We start from the raw sequence: 21,060 nt of genomic DNA, 5'->3' as shown, positions 1-21,060 counted from the left end.
ACATAAACAATAATATCAATTTCATTGCTTTTAATCTGCTAAATTTTCTAATTTTCAAATTTTATTTGCTACTCATGGATATAGACAATTTTAATCAGGCCACATTGCACATCACACAATTATATATAAATACACATCAACATATATGTTACAGAAAAGATGAAAGTAGCAGGAGGCAGAGGCAGAGAGTTGATACACATGCAAAGTAAAGTCTCTGGAGTGTACAGAGCTAGCAGATGCAGAATTGAGGGTCAGGCATTTTCAAATGTCCATTTGCTTTGTTCTGATTTAGTTTTAGTTATTGTTTGAGACAAGGTCCCTTGGAGCAGTCTAGCTTCTAACTCTGTTATCATAACTCTATGAAACTGGACTAAACTCTTGACTATCTGTTTTCTGTGCACTGGTATTGTTTATAGGTGTGTATCACCACACATGGCTTTCAGGTTCCTAAGTAGGCAATATGTCATGGAGGGAGAAACTACTTGAGCTATGTGCATTCTGAGGATAGAAATGGATATGTTTCTGTGCCAGTTTTCCTAGGGGAGTTTCATGACAAATCATCAGGTAATGAATGGGCCAGTGTGCTTAGGTCTTGGTAGCTTACATCTCATTCTTGGGGTATTGTTGCTTGTATAGTCCAAGGTCAGGGGACTGGTATTTCATCCATCTGGTATGATTGATAAGCCTGCATCTCCAGTGTTTCTGCTAAGATTAGATAATATTCTTAGGTTTATTTACTGCTTTAGTAAATTAATGTTTCATGATACACTGATGAGTGGTGGTTCTTAACTTACCTCAACAAGATGTACAGCCATACTCCTTTGGCCAATGTGCCAAGTACAGTGTAGCAACTGAGGTCAAGGCCGTGCCTTTATAAAATGGAGTAACTTAAGGTGTGGCACAGCCTGAAAGCTATTGCTTTGGACGACATATAGTAACCCAGACAGTGTACTCTGTCATTCTCAGAGTGGTTATGTGGTAGTCAGCCTTCTGTGTGGAGGGAAGGGATATCTGCCATGTTTGCCTGAGGCTATCTCTTCCTTTGCTTTCCCTGGGGTCATCTGTGATTGTACAAGAGTTCTGCTGGGTGCCGAGGAAGGTTATGTTGCTAATGGCCAGACTTCTCTGACTTGAGGAACTTCCTTGACACTTTGAGCTTAGCCCTCTATCTGTCACCTTTCAGAAATGGACCTACCAAGGCCTTAATCTGGTATGATTGATAAGGCCCGTGTCTCTGTTGTTTTTGTAACCGTGACTCGTGGCTTGGAGATGACAGTTGAGATACACTATTGAGCAACAAAGAAAAAAGTCATAGCCAGGGGGTGTTTCCTCTTTAGGCCACTTTGTGTTTGTTGTTGAGGCTAGAACAGATTCGAGCAACCTTGGGAGTATCTGTTTTCTTCGTTGTCTTTGACTCATCCTCTACAGAAGGAAACCTTGAAGATTGGGATGGAGGATAAAGGCAAGAAAGTTCAGAAGAGAAACAGACTCGGAGAAAGTTGTGACACGCTTAATTTCATAGGCATTTGTGACGCCATCCTTAGAGCCTCTTTATGTATACTTCCTCAAGGATTTCACGATCACATGGGGCTCTTGCAGATCACTGTAAGGTTCTGAAATCCATAGATGAATTTGGAATTGGATGTCATCAGACTTTCTGTTCAATGAGTCCAGATAAATATTATAAATCAACTAGGATTTGAATGAGATTCTCAGAACCAACAAAGTATGTATCCTTGCCTCGGGGAATCAGTGTCAGAAAGTCTTTCTTTACTGCCCCTAGTTACCCCTCAGAGCCCCAACATGTTTCCTTTGATAACTTTTAGTAACACTGTTGAGAACATATCTGTTGGAGTCTTGAGAGTTATTGGAGAGGTTTGGAGAAATTCTAGTATTGCTCTTTCATATTGTTGTTTTGAGTGTTGATTGCTGTCCCTAGCACTGAGTCCTAGAGGTAGTGGTTATAAGTGTGCAAAATAGACGAGGTTGACTCAACTGGGCAAACCATTTGACATGCAGGTATTCAGATAGTGCTGGGTGCAGTAATAAATATCTGTGGTTCCAGAGTTTCTGAGTTGAGATGTGAAGTGGACACAAAAGAATTCCAGTGAACAGTAAACATAACACATATACACTCCTAGAGCACAGCAGAGGTCAATCAGTATGTATTGCAGTCCATTCACTCTGGTTTGGCATAGGTCACTTTGCAGTTCAAATGGGGATCTAAGACCCTTAGATAGTATTTTAAGTTCATAATGAACTTGTCATTTAACAAGTAATAAGCAACCTGTTTGGTCTCAATGTGGAGTAACATTTAAAACTGTTAGGAACTCACCAAAATGAAGAGTGGACTTTTAAAGTAACATCTCTCTCTCTCTCTCTCTCTCTCTCTCTCTCTCTGTCTCTCTCTCTCTCTCACACACACACACACACACACACACGAAAGTGATTCTTAGTGAAATATAATAAAGCTGATTGCAGAAATGTGCGTGTTTCTCATTGGCCTCCTTCTCTTACCTTGCAGGATTAGTAGACTTAAGAATAATCGGCAGTCTTAAACCTTCCAGAGCTGTGTTTTGGCAAGGTTTTTGAAAAATGCTAACTAGCTGTGCTTCTCCTACTGATTGGTAGGTGATCTCAAATCATACACCTGCATAATGACTGTAATTTCTGTGCTTTATTATTGAAGTTTAGGTCAAATGACTTCAGGCTTTCAATGTGCATAGCACGTTATATGCAGTAATTTCACTCCATTTTGGAAGCAGGGAGGATGGATTAATGTATATGGTCCCCCACCTCCTGTGATTATTAAAAACCTCTGTGATTTGCTTTCTTTGTTTTCATGAAGCCGACCATTGTTTGTTCCTCTGGGGTTTCTTAGGTGGTCTGGAAAGGCTAAACTTATATAACAACCTGTATTTTAGCTTGCTTGGTAACTACATAGCCCATCTAGAAAGTGAACTGAAACGATTTTGGTATGCTTTATTTAGACCAACAGCAAAGAATTGTTTTATGTTCACAACAAATAAAAATTAGAAAACGGGTAAGGTAGCAATTGAGAGATTAGGAAAATTGCCCCGGCAAATAATAGCTTAATGTAGCTTTCTAATATTAGAATTACACCAAGTATTGGTCTTTTTATTTTTTTATTTTTTTATTTTTTTATTTTTTTGGTTTTTTCGAGACAGGGTTTCTCTGTATAGCCCTGGCTGTCCTGGAACTCACTTTGTAGACCAGGCTGGCCTCGAACTCAGAAATCCGCCTGCCTCTGCCTCCCGAGTGCTGGGATTAAAGGCGTGCGCCACCACGCCCGGCTGGTCTTTTTAAAAAGCATGTTGAAAGTCATAATCATGGTGGCCCCGGCCCTCTGCCTGCCATATGTATTTATCATTGATGGTTTATTCTTTTAAAGCCAAGGTTTACTCTTCTCAAATTTAACTTTTCATTTTAGCAGATAATAGAGTGATTTTTAGATATCCAATTCCCACATGTCTTCTTATTAATACCTGTCCTCAGTGTAGTACATTTGTTCCAACTCATGAGTTAGTACTGATGCATTCCTCTTGACTCAGACCTACATTTCCTTCACACATTTGTAGTGGCCAGTGCCTCTTAATATGCTGGCTATTGTACCTCCTTCACCAAGATCAACTGTAATCACTCTAGAAGGAAACTACCCACTCTTTAATCATAGATCCTCCTTTCTCCTCACCCCCAGAACCCTTCTTAAATAACTGCTAATATATTCTCTATGTCTAGATTTGCTGGTGTTAAACATTTCTTACAAATGGAATCTTGCATGGACTCTCTGACAGGCTCCTTTTACTTGGCAGTGTGTGAGTCTCAGTCAGGTGGTAACATATGTCTGAATTTTACTTGTCCTTATGATTGGATAATATTCTATTATACAGATAGACTGTATTTTGTTGACCCCTTCCTCTGTTGATAATAATTAGGTTATTACTAGTGGTGCTGCTTTGAATAGCGACACAACAATTTGTGACTTTTCTTAGATTTTTCCCAGTGTCAGTTTCACCTTGGACATTATATTATGTTGTATCATGTTTCTTTAGAACTCAAGGTTTTGGTGTTTCTGTTTTATGTCTTCCTCCCTCTTTTTTTTTCTTCCTGCCATAGATGGGGTTCTTAGCTCATGGGTGTTCTATACTGGGTACGCATCCAGTCCAAGACTTCACTTTATTCCTTAAAAAAAAAAAATCAAAAAGCTTAAAACCCTATTAAAAAAATCTGAGTTCCATCATGATGCCCTTGTGCTTTGCTTGGATCTATCCCCACTATGTTTAAGTAACTCCCTTCTCATTAATCCCTTTGTCCCTAATAGTCCTCATTGCAAAACCTAGATATCCTTAAAACATCTAGATTATGTAAGGAATTGGCTCTGGCTTAGTTCCCTTAACATGATGATCTTCATGTTTGTTCATTTCTCTGCAAATCACATTTTGTTCTTTGTGGCTGAAGAGAAATGCCATAGTGTGTGTATGCCATATTGTCTTATCCATATAACCGATTCTGTATCTTGACTTTGCTTCTGGTGCCTCTTTTTGGTTTTTCGAGACAGGGTTTCTCTGTGTAGCCCTGGCTGTCCTGGAACTCACTCTGTAGACCAGGCTGTCCTCAAACTCAGAAATTCACTTGCCTCTGCCTCCCAAGTGCTGGGATTAAAGGTGTGCACCATCATGCCCGGCACTTCTGGTGCCTCTTAAATGATTGTACTTGATTGCTATCTTCATGGTCATATATACGCATTACTCAACTATTGGGTATGGTTTTTCCTCCACATTTCTACTTTGTGTCAAAATAACTCCTTTGTCACCTAGTACAAGTTGTCAGAAATGTGACTATATCTAGATTGTTGGCTGATTGTTGGCTGACAGAAACACTAGGATCAGAAGTTCAAGATAATCCTTGGTGACACAGTTAGAGGCCACCTTCGGCTGTATAAGACCCCCTTTAACACCTGGATCAGCAATAAAACACACACACACACACACACACACACACACACACATATTTCTAAAGAACTTTATATCTCATGGGAAACAGTGTTTCTTTGAGAAACTGGTGCAAACTCATTGCCTCTTAACATTTACACTTAAAATCTATCCCATTTGTTCTCCTCAATACATTTCTTACCCTTAGCATTCAGTTTGTACCTCCTTTTCCAAGTGTGTTTGAACAGGCACTTTGCCTATGAATAGAGAATGTGTGCTTTCCCAATCACATGGTATGAGCCAAGGGTTTCTTCTCCATTTAAGAACCCAAATTCTGGGGCTAGAGAGATGGCTCATTGGTTAAGAGCAATGACTGCTCTTTCAGAGGACCCTGGTTCAATTCCCAGCACCCATATAACAGCTCACAGCTGTCTGCAACTTCTGTTCCAGGGGATCTGACATACATGCAGTCAAAATACCAGTGTACAAAAAAACTAAGTAAAGAACTCAACTGCTATTTACAGCATGTTCCATGGGAAGCTGAGTTGGGAGCATCTGAGAATAACTGAACATTCTACGCACCCGTTAGTGCATCAGAGTCAGTCTTTGGTAAGAGGAGTAGACAACAGATAATCAAGAGGAAGAACCTGCTTCTACAGACTGTTCACTTCAAGTTGCTGTTACTCTGTTACAGGACTGAAGAGATTGCTAATATTTAATGCCTTCTTTTTAAAACACTGATTTCAACTGCCTTAAAAAAAGAACCAATAAACACTCATCAAAATTTCATAGTAATTTCTTATGATTGTCTTTGGCTTTAAAAACTAAGGCATTTATATTAAGACCAAAGAGAAATTACATAGAGCTGGTATGATTAAAAAAGTTTGGCTCTTTCGAGTGATTTTTTGTTTTTAATGCTGTAGAGTTCAGCCTTAAAAGCATGGTTCATTGAATTTCAATTCAAGCCTCCTAGGACAGGGCTGGGCCACAATAGGGAAAAAAAAAAAAAAGGAATCAAGGGCCATGCACGAAGAGCAACTTCATTTAGTTGCTTCCTTAGAAAATCAAGAAAGTATTCAGCTCACCTGCTTTTTAAATGAGAACAAGGAACTCTGAACAAGTACTACAAAGAAAAAAAAAATCAGCTTTCTGTAATACATGCAGCTAAATGAGTGGGGTGTGGTAAAAAGAACAATAGGCAGAGTGAAGGCAGGGTGAAAAGCAGATAGAACATATTAAAGCAATGTATGTACATATGGATGTGTGTGCGGGATTGTGGAAGGAGGAGATCGAGTTGGGGAAATGGTAGCATGTGGGACAAATGACAGTTGGAGATCCTAGCTCCTATTTGTCTGGAAACGACTTGAATCCAGAAGCCTGTCCATCTTTTTTGTTGTTGTTGTTTTTTGTTTTTGGTGGTGGTGGTAATGAACAACGCTGAGTTTTGGGAATATGTATCCAGTAATGATTCTTTTAAAAAAATAATATTAGATTTATTTCCTGCACATATGAATGTGTGCCACATGCATACCAGTACCCACAGAGGTCAGAAGAAGGTGTTAGATATCTTGGAACTGGAGTTAGAGGTAGGTGTGAGCCACCATGTGGGTGCTGGGAACTGAACCTTGGCCCTCTGCAAGAACAGTCAGTGCTCTTAACCACTCAGCCATCTTTCCATCCCTAGTGATGATTCTTTATGCAAGGTGTAATGAGAATTACATGAGACCCTAGTATACATTGCTTGCATCTAGTGCTGTCTCCCACTGACTCCCAAATCAGCTCATTTGTGGCTGTGCTCTTGTAGCCTAAAGGAGTTATAATATCTTTTTTAAATGAGAAATGTATAATAAGATGATGAGGTTTTAAAGGGAGGTCTTGAGGAAGAAAAGGTATTTCTCACTGAACACAGCAACATGTGAGCAGAAAAACCATTCATATGTGCTCTGCCTTCCAGATAAGGCATTTTGCTGATTAAAGTATAATTAGAGTTTTTTTCTTTTTTGTTTTGTTTTGTTTTGTTTTGTTTTGTTTTATGTTTTCATCTCTTTGGTGATGGGGATTGATCCCAGAGCCTTACACATGCTAGGTAAACATTCTACCAGTGAGCCACATCCCTGACCATGAAATACTCAAGTTGAGGAGATCAAACAATGCCTGATAAGGGGAAAGAATAGAGTGGGGGGCATAATGAGAAGGACAAACTTGTGTCAGGCAATGAGTTTGCATTTGGCCATTCTCAAAGAAACTGATTGCTTCAGAGTTATGAAGAGAGTTATTCATAAAGGAAATGCAGATATCTATTTTGTTGCTACATTGGGAAAGGGATGTTGAAATGGATCTCACACAGTCCAAGCTGCTGTCTAGCTCATTATGGCACCAAGGATGATGCTGTTCTAGAGGAGCCATGGTTCAATTCCAAATACCCACACAGAGGCTCACAAATCTCTGTAACTTCAGTTCTAGGCTATCTAATGCTTTTGGAGGGGCCTTCTGCAGGCACCTGGCACATGGTACACAGGCCCATATGCAGACAAACCACTTAAGATACATTGAAAAACGTTTAAAAGTACTAAGTTTTATAAGACACATAAGCATCTGAAAGATGGCTCAGTGACTAAAGATAATACCAAGACACACAAACACACACACACACACACACACACACACACACACACACACACGGCCCAAGACAGTAAATAAATAAGGGTAAAACTTCTTTTTAAAAGAGCCTTGTTGCTCTAGTGAGTTCTCCAAGATTCTTATTGGAACGCATCTATAATTCAAATGCGCAATACTGTGGCCCTTTTCCACCTTGTTCTCAGCAGCATTAACTGCTCCGTCCCTTAATCCTCAGTAGCCTCAGTATGTCTTAGGGTTTAATTTACAAGTATGCTTTAGATTATACATTTCTTAGAGCTTTTGGCCAAAATATTAACTTAAATTTTCAAGGAGTGCTTTTTATAAATGGAGACAGAGTGTTGTGCAGAAAACAGTTAGTATTCTAAGAATGAGATCTCTCAGAGGAAGATGACATTGGCAATGAACACGTCCATGATTCTACCTTGTTGTTCTTCTTTACACAAGGTGCAAGCCTTTCTTACTAGTTAGCTTACTAGTTAGCTTACTAGTTACTCTTGATAATTTATTTTTGCCTTGAAAATTTTATACATGCCCAATGGAATATTTGGAAGGGCTTGAGAATAGACCAGGCTGGCTTTGAGCAGAGATCTGTCTGCCTCTGCCTTCTGAGTACTGGAATGATAAAAGTATAGTACTACATACTTGTGGGTCTTTATACTGTTTTATGTGTTTAGACTATTAGAGGAACTTTCAAGCTTAAGAGCAGCGGACAGCAGGCTATCTCTGTTAATTATGTGTTCTGATACCAGCAACCTTTAATGGGGGGGTTGTTTTGGTTTTAAGGAAGGGGTTGCATTAAACTGAATCTTCACAACCATAGCCATTGCTTTTCTTTTACTAATGAGATCTGAGATATTCTACAACCTCAGCTCTAAACTCTGCTTCACAATCTTTAAATCGCTTTTCCACTCTTAGTAAAATTATCTATTATCCAAGGCTTTTAGAAATCACTAAAGAAACAATAGTTTCTAGATGGAGATTTGAAGATTGTCCTTTAAGTAGTAACAGTCTCTATAACTTTTAATTGCAGATAATGACCAGGAATAGCTCTATTTCTCTCTTTCTCCATTTCTGTATCTATCTCAGTCTATGTATGTGTGTGTGTATCCATCCTAAGTATGTAATTATTTGTATCTATGCATTAATAGTCTAATGTTAATTAGCTGATCTGCCAATACTCTTTTATATTCATATCCCCTGCCCAACCCCAACACTCCTTTTGTGTCTGTGTTAGGAAAAGACTTGTTTCATCAAAGTACACAAAGTCAAGCAAGAGAAAGATACATTTGTCATTCCGTGGCCCTTAGCTTCTTCAACACACCATTGTGAAGTTCCCATGTCTTCAGGGGACACATTCCTGAGATTTCATTTTGAGATGAACTCTCCCCCTGTTATCCTCACCACCTCCAGTAGTTGGGGCACTTCAGGCTCAGACCCACATTCCTGAGATCTTGATTCTTTTCAGATCCTTCTTTGTTTTATGGAAGTGGACAGCAATAGCAGAGCATTGGAACAAGTCATAGTGAGGGTTTCTACAGTTTTAACAAATCTGTAAATATTGAAATGACTCAAGTCATAGTACCTGATGTAGCTTAAATTTGAGCTTCGCTGTACCTGTTTGGTCATTGTGAGGGATGAAGCTTTGGTTTCTTCAAAGCATAGTTTTCATTTGGTGGCTAAGGAAAACAAAGGAGAAGGCATAGAAGAACCTATCCAAACCCTTAGCTCTAAATTATGGACAGAGTGTAGTTCTAAGAACATTGATACTTTATAGGCTAGGCTGCTAGGGAATGAGTCATCTGACACTTTTCTTAACTCTGGGTTATATCACTATATAAAGACCACATTTATTGGAAACAATTGGACTTTGAGAATCTGAGGAATATGTGACAACACACACAGTAGGTGGTTAGAGTCCAATAGCCTGCCTAGAAAGTGGCAATACAAAGAAATCTTGGACATAGAGAATGGCCTGTGATCACTTCTTCAAGAATTAGCATAGATTCTGATTTTCCAGTATGAATAGTTTGCCTCTGTGCTGACAACCCCTTAAACATAAACTACTTTCATTTCAAATTTGAATTTTAAAACTCATTGCTTTCCCTCAGTAGAGCTCATGTGTATAAATTTATACGTTACTTTCTTACACTACAACAGAGACTTAAATATTTACTTAATTTATGATTGTTATCACAAATATTATAAATTCCTCTCTTCGTCTTGAAATATAAACTCCCATCCTTAAAGACATATCTTGTTTGCATGACTTCCATACATGGTGTATCACAAAGAATCCTGAGGAATTCATTAAAGAGGTTTGTGTTGCTACCAAATGATGCTATTCTTCTTGCCTCATACCAACTTTCCTGTGGTTAAGGCATCTTCCAGATTACAAAGCTCTTCTGGATTTTTGGGGGGAGGTGACTTTATTAGTTATTTTATTTTAATTTAGTTTATAAGTATAATAAATATATTTGATACTGAAAGTGAACATTTTAATACAATGCATCACAACTTCCATTTTAATGCCAATTTTAAATATATAAGTTCATTAGGTTGTATAGAGGTTAGGTTTGGTTAATTTTGTGTGTAGTTTATTTATTTGTAAGCTTATTTTAACAATAAAGTTTTAGTTAAAAAAATAAAACAAAATAAAACCATCAACCCATGAGATCTTTCCCTTGTGCCATGTAACCTTATGCAACGCTTGAGCTTCAAGTGGCTTAAATGAAATAGAATATGCATCGGAAATCAAGCTCTTCCCTCTTGAACCTGATGGATATTGGTGACATAGATTGTCTTTTTACCTTCCAGGTGACCATTTGAAGATCTGTCCCCAGGATTATACATGCTGTTCTCAAGAGATGGAAGAGAAGTACAGCCTGCAAAGTAAAGATGATTTCAAAACTGTGGTCAGCGAACAGTGCAACCATTTGCAAGCCATTTTTGCATCCCGTTACAAGAAGTTTGATGGTATGTGATCTAAGTTACATGGAAGAGCTGACAGTTATGTTTTTGTATGATCAGTTCTCAGTTATCTTCTGTTCTCTGAGAACTTCAGTTTTCTTACCAGATGTGGTGCTGTGGTTAAAGTAGGCTTCTAGGGGCAAGTTAGCTAAGCAGTTTTACATGGGCATCTGTATCCTAGGCATTATGGAAATACAGACAAAGAGAGTTAAAAATAGATGGGGTTAATTTAAATGCTTTTCCTTTTCTTTCTTTGGGTGAATGCTCCATAGTGTTCTTGACGCAAGTAAAGACTTCCTAATAAAAAGCAGGCACCTCAAAACTCTTTAAGTCTCTCACCCAATAGAGAGATTCTACAGATGCTGGACTTGATTTTAAATTTCAAAATGGATTGTCAACTAGAATTCTTAGAATCTAACTAACCAAGATGCTCAGCTCTTGAGCATCTGTGCAGCCCGTAACCTGGAAATGGCTATGAGTCTGTGGTCTTCACTAAGCCTGTTTCCCTCTCCAGGATCATTATTAGCTGAGGTCTGGTGTAGTCTTTCCCTGGAAAACTACAGCCAAACTCTAAACCCTCTCACATGTATACTTCATTTAATAGAGAGGAAGTCAGCAGATGAGAGGCACTTCAAGCCCTACCTGAGTCCACACTACAGATAACAGATGCAGAACTATATACTATGTGGTCTCAAACACCCCAGGATTCCTTTCTGTGATGTTACTCACTCATGATCGTTGTGAAGTAGACTTGATTTTAATCAGAGCAATTTGCTTTGTGCCTGTTTTAAAGGCCATTCTAATTACATAGTACCTTTGAAGCAGGCTTTTCTTGACATTCTGCGTGGTGAAGTAGTACACAGCAAATTTTCTAGAAGTGAAATGTCTTTGAGTTTCCCTGCAAAGGGCTGTTACCATGGTGAGAAGTTAGACTAAATTAGATTTGATATAGCTGATAAGACACTCCCCAGCTGTAGAACAGGTTATATTTCAGGCATTTATTTTGAGAGTTATGATTTGAAACTTTTATTTTTTGTAACCAGTTTAGTAAGTATTCGCAAGCTGTCCAGGCAAGAACTATAACACATTTAATTTGTAATGTAGTTGAACTCAAATACTGCCTGGATATTATTGTGTATGCAACTGATTCTACTCATTGTTTCAAGTACACGGTGTGCAATATGTACTTGGTCTTATTTTTGCATGCTGAGACTGGGAAAGGAACCCAGGACATCGCACAGGCTACACATGGCCTCAACTACTGACCTACACCTCTAGTCTTTGTGGTCTTAGTTCTGTCTCCTTTACCTGGATGAGTGAGAATAAATATATGTATGTTTATATCCTCTTGATTAACCTGACCCTGGCATGTGTAGCTCTTTCTGTTAAATACTTTGTGCTAATCATTGAGAAGAGAGATATCATTGGCAGGTACAATGCTAGATCCCACCTGTGTCTAGGTCACTGTTACTTTTATTATTGAAAACAATGATTCATTCATACTCTCATTCCTGTCCATTCTGAGTTCATCTAATTTTTTTATTTTTGAGAGGGAGACCTGTGATTTGTGATTTTGTTTTAGCTACCCCAGTGCTATACACCTAGCACTAGGTCCACTGGTCTGTTGGAAGCCATTGGGCTATGAGAAAATGAGGAATAGGTGTGTACTACCATGCCCAGAAACAGTGTATGTCTCTTGACTCTGGCATATTTGAGAGGTGAGTGCTTTAAAATAACCACATGGGACTTTCATACCCATATTAGAAAGGAAACTGTAATCTGGCTCTTGTTGACAGCATGATGAAGTTCATCTTGTTTCCAAGCCACAAGCCCATCTTCTCTAAGTTAGTTACCTCGTTTCTCTTTTTGTTTTTAGAGGGAGGACATCTGAGGGTTAAGATAAAGCATTTCATATAGGCTTCAGCTTGAGGGTGGAGAGAAAGAGAAAGGTGCTCAGCAGAAAGGAAGACTCATCTAAGAGCATAGGTGTGGGCTGCTCAAAGAGAAAGTTGTAGAATATAACACATACCCAACTCTGGGTATAGACTTGGTACAAATATCTTTCTCTGGAGTAGAGCCCAATGTTACTGCCTATAGGTCTGCTAGTTTAGCTGTTTTCCCCCTCCCTCCCCATGGTTTTGTAGCAGTATACTACGTAGCATGATCACAATGTGCAAGCTTTCTTTTAAAGAAGCTATATAGAGAGCTATTACCAGTAAGTGTTAACATATGCTTGTTTTTTTTTAAATATAGAAACAATTGTTCTCATTTAATAAATACATTAAAATGGTACCTTTATCAGTTCCAAAGCATACTCAAAAATGATTATAAAAGCTCATGCGTATGTCTTCTGGCTCTAATTTAAAATGTGGCAAAGACAATAAAGTTAATGAGTACCAATTAAAATTTGTTGTAAGCCGCTGAAATCTGTTTGGTCTGGAGATCAGAACAGAGCTGGAATACTGTACACATTTTAAGTTTTCTGATACAATTTTCTGTAATAAAACATCAGCTGTCTGGTACTTAGCAATCCTTTAGTGGGTGATGCATCAGTTGTTTGGCTGATGGATATATTTTTAAAAGATCCAGGATGTTGAGTAAAGCACGTCAGGGTTATTTCAATTCTCAGAAGTCCAAAGGTGGGATCAAAGAATTGTTCAAACTGTGATTTAAAAAGAAGACAAACCTTCTGTCTTTGATGTAAATGGAGAAGCAGCAACTGGACAAAGAAACAAGATGGCGGCTGGGGAACAAAGAAGGATGGCAAAGTTACTCACAACACCCACCTGGAGATATATAGTGAGGAAATAGCAAAATGATGGAAGGCAAATAGCAAAACCAACCAAACAAAACCAAACAAAGCACAGCAATAGGTCCATTAACTTCCAAAGAACATCTGGCTGTGTCCAAGCCTAAAATTCAGACTCACAGAGATGATTTTGCGCCCTGGCAACTTTCTGTGTTCTCAAAATGTATGAGTGTGCCCGAGGTTAGAAATGGCCTCAGTTGCCTCAGGTTTTGTTCATTCTGACCCCATTGCAAATGAGTGCTGTAGTACCTGCACTGGCAATAATGGACTTAGCAAATGTGAAGAACAAATCCTTTTGCCCATTTCTTTGTCTCTAAGGATTTGGGGGGAGGCTGGTTGGGTTTTGTTTGTTTGGTGGTTTTTCTTTATTTTTTCTTTATTTTGCTTCCATACTTTCCATTTTCTGTTGTTGTTTTGTGTGTCTCAAGTAAATACAATGTTTATAAGTGGATTTGTACATTCAAAGCAGTGCCTGTATGTTTTCAGAGCTAGGTAAATACAAGAAAACACCTCACTTGGCAATACCTCCATGTAGTACTTTCAACCAGTTTCTTGGCTTTATTTATTTATTTATTTATTTATTTTCAATTTTTTATTAGATGTTTTCTTCATTTACATTTCAAATGCTATCCCAAAAGTCCCCTATACCCTCCCCATGCCCGGCTTTATTTTAAAATATTAAACTTTTATTAATAATAACGATAATAAGTATTCTTTTGTGTGTGTTCACATGGTGTGTTCATTGCACAGGGTGTTTGATGTCAGGAATCAACTTTCAGGAGTCAGTTGTCTGTTTATACTGTAGGTTTGGGGGATCAGACTCAGCTCAAAACTACTGAGCCTGTGTCACTGGGCCGCTTATGCTTTCAGGATGTGCCTCTGGGTGTGAGGACTGGCTTCTGTAGTTTTCTGTCCTACAGGCTTTTTTGTCAACTCTTTATCTTAAAATGGTCCTCGAGCTAGAGTGTTAGAGTGACAGGGGTAGCTGCTCCCCCTCTTGGCCAGTCGTGGGAATTTTTTGGTAATAAAACTGCTAATTAGCTGAAGCAGTTGTCTCATGAATATGCTAATCAGCCAGTGAAGTGGGTATTGGGAGAATTACTTGGCAAGGGGAATGGAAATAGAACTGGAGCATAATAATCCATGTTTGGGGACTACAACATAAAGACCTATCCCCAGAGGTAGGCCGTTTTGTGAGACTCATTGTTTTTAAAAGAAACATGGGTTATTAAGGTGATCAAAGCTGCTGTGTTAAATACGTTTCTGGATTACATAATAAAATAATATAATAACCACAAAGAAACACAACTGTTAAACAACTCCCTGAATTAAACTATTTGCTAGATAATTTTGCACATTAAATCTTAAGGATCTAAAGATGTCACCTGATACTCATCTATTGGGAAAATTCTTAACTTGTCATTTTAGGAGGAAATTAAGCTACGTTGATTGGGAGGCAGAACACAACGAATTGTCAGCCTGAATTCTGCATCAGGACCCTTTGTGACCTGGGGCAATTAACTGGGTCTCAGTTTTCCCATCCATAAAATGAGGGGGTTGAGCAAGATGCTCCCTCAAAACCCTTTCAAATTCTAAAAATTCTGTGAATCTTTTAAATATGGGACTAGACCAGCTGCTTTAGTGAAAGGTCCTATAAGATGTTAATTAGCCATCTGTATGGTACCCTCTTTTTCTTAACCCTCAACTACTTTCCCCAGGTCTTTCTTTGAAAACTCTCCCGTGAGCCCACAGCTTGTTAACTTGAATAATAGTAGAAAATTTCTAAATTAGCTTAAAATGCACATAAAAGACATAATTGTCCATCCCATCTCTCGGCCTGCACTGTGTAAACTAGAGAGGCCCCCCACTCTCATTGTGCTTATCTCGCACAGGCATGACACGAAACACTCCAGACTTAGCTAAAGCTGTGTTTTAATCACTGTAGTTCATTCATACCAGTCATTATTTCATTAAGCCAATAAGAAAAACCAGTGTGGAGACTCGGGGCTGAAGGCATTTGAAGTCATAGGCCTCTGAAAGTAATGACCTCAATGAAAGCGAGCTGTCTATTCACCTTCAGTGACAGATACATTTAGGTGAGCTTCATGGCCATTAGCGAAGTTGAAATTTTCTAGAATTTTCCTAGCCCTGATCTTAACTATATTTTAACTTCATGAATTTGTTATTAGGGTGAAGAGTTTGTTGCTTACCCATAATTAATAAAGACCTTGTTTTAGGTTTGGAAAAAACTCCTGACTCATATTTTGAATATTATAGAAATACATTTTGAATATTATAGTAACACAAACACAGATGGTTAATTTTGTTTGCTTTTGTTTTTGGAGAAAGGTTCTCACTATATAGATCAGGGTGGTCTTGAAGTCACAGAGACCACCTGTGATTAAAGGAGTCCGTGACCACTGCTTGAGTTTTTAAAGATATTATTATCATTATTATTTTGGTTTTTCGAGACAGGGTTTCTCTGGCTATCCTGGAACTCACTGTGTAGATAAGGCTGGCCTTGAACTCACAAATCCACCTGCCTCTGCCTCCCAAGTGCAGGGATTAAAGGCATGCGCCACCACTGCCCGGCTTATTTTTAATTATTTGTATATGTATGTGTTTTTGTGTGAGTATATGTGTAGGGGTGCAGGTACCCAAGGAGGCCAGATGAGAGCTTCAGATGCCCTGGAGGTAGAATTATAGGCTGCTGGGAGACACTTCGTGTGAATGCTGGCAATTGAACTAGGATCCTCTGCAAGAGCAGTGTGTATGCTTAATAGCTGAGCCATTTCTCGATCCCCTAGATTGGTTTTTAATCTTCACTTCAGATTTCAATCCTTAAGACTTTAAAACGAGTATTGCTGTTTGAAACCTCATTACAGTGTGTTGGGCAACAATTGACAGGCAGAGTAGCCACAAAGTACAAAGAAAGACATGAAGCCATCTGGCCTATTTAAAAATGCATTGTCCTAGATCACACTAACTGCCTTTGATTTCTTTGGAATGCACTGCTATTTTTCTCATTTTCTTTTCCATCCACGTGACACGGACCTGTGTAGTTTTGCTAAACACTTTAAACGGATTTACTTGTTAATTTTTATTTTATTTTTTATTTTTTGAATTTTGGTTTTTTTCGAGACAGGGTTTCTCTGTATAGCCCTGGCTGTCCTGGAACTCACTCTGTAGACCAGGCTGGCCTCGAACTTAGAGATCTGCCTGCCTCTGCCTCCCGAGTGCTGGAGTTAAAGGTGTGTGCCACCACGCCCAGCTGTTAATTTTTATTTTATGTGTTTGTATGAGTGTGTGCATGCAAATGATCTGCATCAAGTACATGTCTGATATCCATGGAGGTAAGAAGAATCATCAGATCTCCTGGAATGTGTGAGCCACCACGTGGGTGCTGGGAACTGAACCCTGATCCTCTGCAAGAGTTACAAGTGCTCTTAACTGCTTATCCATCTATGCCCTAACTTTTTTTAAAAAATATTTATTCATCTATTTATTTAACGTATGTAAGTGCTCTATCTGCATGCACACCTGCACGCCAGGGGGGCAGGCATTAGATCTCATTATGGATGGTTGTGAGCCACCATGTGGTTGTTGGGATTTGAACTCAGGACCTCTGGAAGAGCAGTCAGTGCTCTTAACCGCTATGCCATCTCTCCAGACCCCACCCCCTAACACTTTTTCAATGTATGTGTGATACTTGATGTGAATGAGTACATTTTGGTATTAGTCAACTTTTTCCCCTGCCTTTTGAATTGTTCTCGGAGATGGAGGCATTTGCTGTGGTTTTAGTTATCTCATTGGATTGAAAGCGTATGTCCAGTTCCTGCAGAATCCACAACAATGCTAGGTGAGGCTCTGCACTTAGCTTCGACTTCTCTTGAAGACATAGCATCAGGAAGAAGTTACTGATCTGGTTGGAGACAAGTATAAGCTTTTTACTTCACTATTTGTTGTGTACTGAGCCTGGGGATTTGAAATGTTGTCATTCATCCCAGCTGTCTCTTACGTGTCTGCCTGTCCAGGTAAAGAAAAAGCTTATTTGAGCTATTACAGGATCCAGTTGTTTAATTGAGAGAATTCCCAGACTAGTCATGCTTTAGGCCATTCTTGTTCATTGGTCCAGCCCATCTTCATCATATTCCCTCTTGGGAGAATTAATGGAGCAATGAGAACTTAGAATTAAACATGACTCAAATATACAGTGTAATTCATGGGCACACCTTTCAGGTGATTGATGTAGCGGCAGTGTTAGAAGTCTTAAATATATTCATATCCTTTGACTTAGTAATTGACTGCTAGCTATGTATTCTAAGGAAAGGAAGAAGCTCATAAAGATTAGTGTAAGATATTAATAGGATGCACATCACAGTATTAATTAGAATACTAAAATATTGGAAATTAGCCAAAATGTTACATGTGGGAGAAATAGTCTTCCTCAAGAAAGAGCACACCAATTGATTATCTAATACCAAATGATTAACCCTGAAAACACACATATAAGTAACATACAGACTGAGCAGGTTATATTTAGGAATATATATGTATCCATATATACAAATTAAATGCATGTAACAGCAATTAATGAAAAAAAGAGTCCATGAATATGAAAGATAACAAGGGAGGGTATGGGGGGGCTTGGAGGGAGGAAAAAAAAGGGGCAAATGATATAATTATACTATAATCTCACAAAAGAAATACTTCAAAAAATTAAATGTTTACCTTAAAAACAATGCCTCTGAAGAACCTTTAATGACATAGGAAGTGTTAACTATATAATATTACATGACAGAAATGTGGGGGTCCTAGTCTCTCTATCATGTGATACTATCTATTTTCATGGGAGAAAAGACAAAAGAAACTCAGCAAGTGGCTGGAGCTTGCTTTCAGTTGTGGAGTTACAGGTAATTGGGGCCTTCTCCATACCTAGCATAATTTTCAAATTGCTACAGTGAAAAACATTCTGTTCTGCAAAAGAAGCGCTTTTCCTAGTGGAAAAAATAGACCCCCGTTGGTCTTTTTAAAATGATGTTTTTCTTTGTTGTCACTGTTCACTGTAGACAATTTGGGAAGAAGCAAAAAAAAAAAAATGCATTGAAGCCTCCACTGATGAAACTGAGTAAAAGAAACTAAAACCCCTTTTGAATACAGGAAGGAATACTGCTTTTCTGATCATAAAATACTGTGAGGGGGAAGGGACCCCAGTCCACTGTTGTAGGCATTGTAAGAGTGGCACAGCAAAGAGCAATAGAGTAGATCTATCATGTGGTCTAGCAGTTCTGCTGCTGAAGGGAGAACCAACAGAAATGAAAGCAATCTCTTAAAGTCACACTGCCCATACTGTTAACAGTGGCCAGAGTGTAGATTCAACTTGTCTGTCAACTGATTAATTAGTGGAAGAAGACAATTTGATGTACACATACAGAATATGAGTCAGCCATAAGAAGGAAATCCTAACATTTGTGACAATGTGGAAGTACTACATGAGCCTTTTAAAACTCACAGAATTTGTGAGTAGATTCATAGAGGGGGGAGGAGTAGAAGGGAAGAGAAGTGGGAGAAGGTTGGCCATGGGTTAGATGTTGAGTAGAGGAGTAAGCTCTGGTGTGCTGTTGCCAAATAGATGTACCATAGACACCAGGAATGTATTGGATATCTCAAAATAGAAGTGAAGAATTTAAATACACTTGCCAAAAGAATTGACAAAAGTTTAAGGTGACAGGTATATTAATCCCCCAAATTGATCATTACCTAATGCATTTGTGAATCAAAATATCACTCTTACTTCATGAATTTGTAGAAATGTTATGTAAATCTAAAAAAAAAAATTGAATGCTGGTGTTGGAGAGATGGCTCAGCAGTAAAGAAAACTGACTGCTCTTCCAGAGGTCTTGAGTTTAATTCCCAGCAACCACATGGTGGCTTACAACCATCTGTAATGGAATCTGATGCCATCTTCTGGTGTGTCTGAAGACAGTGACAGTGTACTCATTCATATATATGAGAATGTCATTGAAATTTTTGAGGGAACAGAAATTTGAGAGACATTGAAAAATCATCTTTGATCATTAACATTGCACCATCACCACTGTAGCTACATCATCCTTTTTGGTGTATCAACACAAAGCACACATACATGCATGAAAGTAGAATCACTAAATGACTTGGTGCCCTGTTTTTCTTGACATGAGATCATGAATGTATGTGTGTATATACACACTTAGGTATATGTATGGGTTTGTGAAGCCATATGACAACCTGTTGAATGCTGGACACAGATTGTACATTAGAATGCTTGCTGTGGTTACTCTAGCTTCCTAACTTACTTATGTATGCCCAAAGCCTTCTCTGTGGGGCTTCAGGGTACAAAGAAATATGGGAGTGCTATATCCCAAGTGGCTAGCTCTGTAAACTGAACAATACCAGCAGAAGTACTAAGTACATACTACCCAGTCTAAATCACTGGCCACAAAAAAAAAATCAAGATCCATAAGAGAATAAATACTCTTTATTTTCTCCCTAGGAGAAGTCATTAATAAAATTAACCTTTGAAAGAAAAGACTGACCCTTTGGCAGGATCCCCTAGCACTCTTTGGTATGATACCAGCCCCAAATGAGGACTACGGCTGGCAGTTGTCCTGCCAACTTAGGAGTAGCCTATTAATTTACTATCTCCTGCTAAACATGAGTTGGGTATGTGACCTTTTAGTACTCCCAGGCTCTCTCACATACTCTCCGGGAGTGACATGGCACAGCAGAGGAAAGTGTCTGCTACACACTTTCAGGCTACCAGATTATAGGAGGAGATAGCCACAAAGCCAGCAGTTCACATTGTCAGGAAAATGCTTTCTGTTTCTCCTTCTCTCTCCATTCATAGATGCCCATCTTAGCTGCTCTTCATTACATACTTGCTTGCAGTGAAAGATGGGATAGACTGCTTGTCTTAGTTAGGGTTTTACTGCTGTGGACAGACATCATGACCAAGGCAAGTCTTATAAAAATAACATTTAATTGGGGCTGGCTTACAGGTTCAGAGGTTCAGTCCATTATCGTCAAGGTGGGAGCATGGCAGTATCCAGGCAAGCATGGCACAGGCAGAGCTGAGAGTTCTACATCTTCATCCAAAGGCTGCTAGTGGAAGACTGACTTCCAGGCAACTAGGGTGAGGATCTTATGCCCACACCCACTGTGACACACGTCCTCCAACCAGGTCGAACCTATTCCAACAAGGCCACACCTCCAAATGGTGCCACTCCCTGGCCCAAGAATATACAAACCATCATACTGCTTCCTTCAGTTTGCCTACCAGGAAAGGATGAGTTGTAGCACTTATGAAGGCTTCTCAAGAATTTTGGTGCTGTGATAACGTAGTGTTGGCAAGCCACACTAAGGCTGTGAGATGCAGCATTTCTAGTGAAGGAGAAATTAATCCTTATGTGTAAAGACAGCTTCCTCATAATGTAAACGCAAGGCGCTGAGTTACAGCACCAAACAAATGGATTAAATAGAAAAGGCTTCCAGTCTCTCAAGGCCATGGGCTCTTTCTGGAATACATTCTCGTTCATTCATCAATACCCACTTGATTGTTTATATAGAAGTAACTAACGCTATTTAATAGCACAAGCAGAGCTCCCTTGACCCTATTCAAGAATTTTGAATGTTTATTTGATGCAAGGCAAGTGG

At 38.9% G+C, this 21,060-nt stretch overlaps 1 protein-coding gene across 2 annotated transcripts in view; it reads left to right on the top strand.

Annotated features, from left to right (window-relative positions):
- The window catches only part of Gpc4 (glypican 4), a 114,501-nt gene that overhangs the window by 63,084 nt on the left and 30,357 nt on the right, over window positions 1-21,060 (top strand). For both annotated transcript variants that reach the window (XM_021153828.3, XM_029473193.2), the window contains exon 2: window positions 10,407-10,565. In XM_021153828.3, the coding sequence (XP_021009487.1) occupies window positions 10,407-10,565 (159 nt within the window). The remainder of the gene's footprint in view (window positions 1-10,406; window positions 10,566-21,060) is intronic.

This window comes from Mus caroli, unplaced genomic scaffold, assembly GCF_978045245.1.
Source record: "Mus caroli unplaced genomic scaffold, Mus_caroli_1 scaffold_5, whole genome shotgun sequence".
Taxonomy (NCBI): domain Eukaryota; kingdom Metazoa; phylum Chordata; class Mammalia; order Rodentia; family Muridae; genus Mus; species Mus caroli.
The sequence above is the reverse complement of the archived record's forward strand: the minus strand, read 5'-3'. Positions and strand labels throughout refer to the sequence as shown.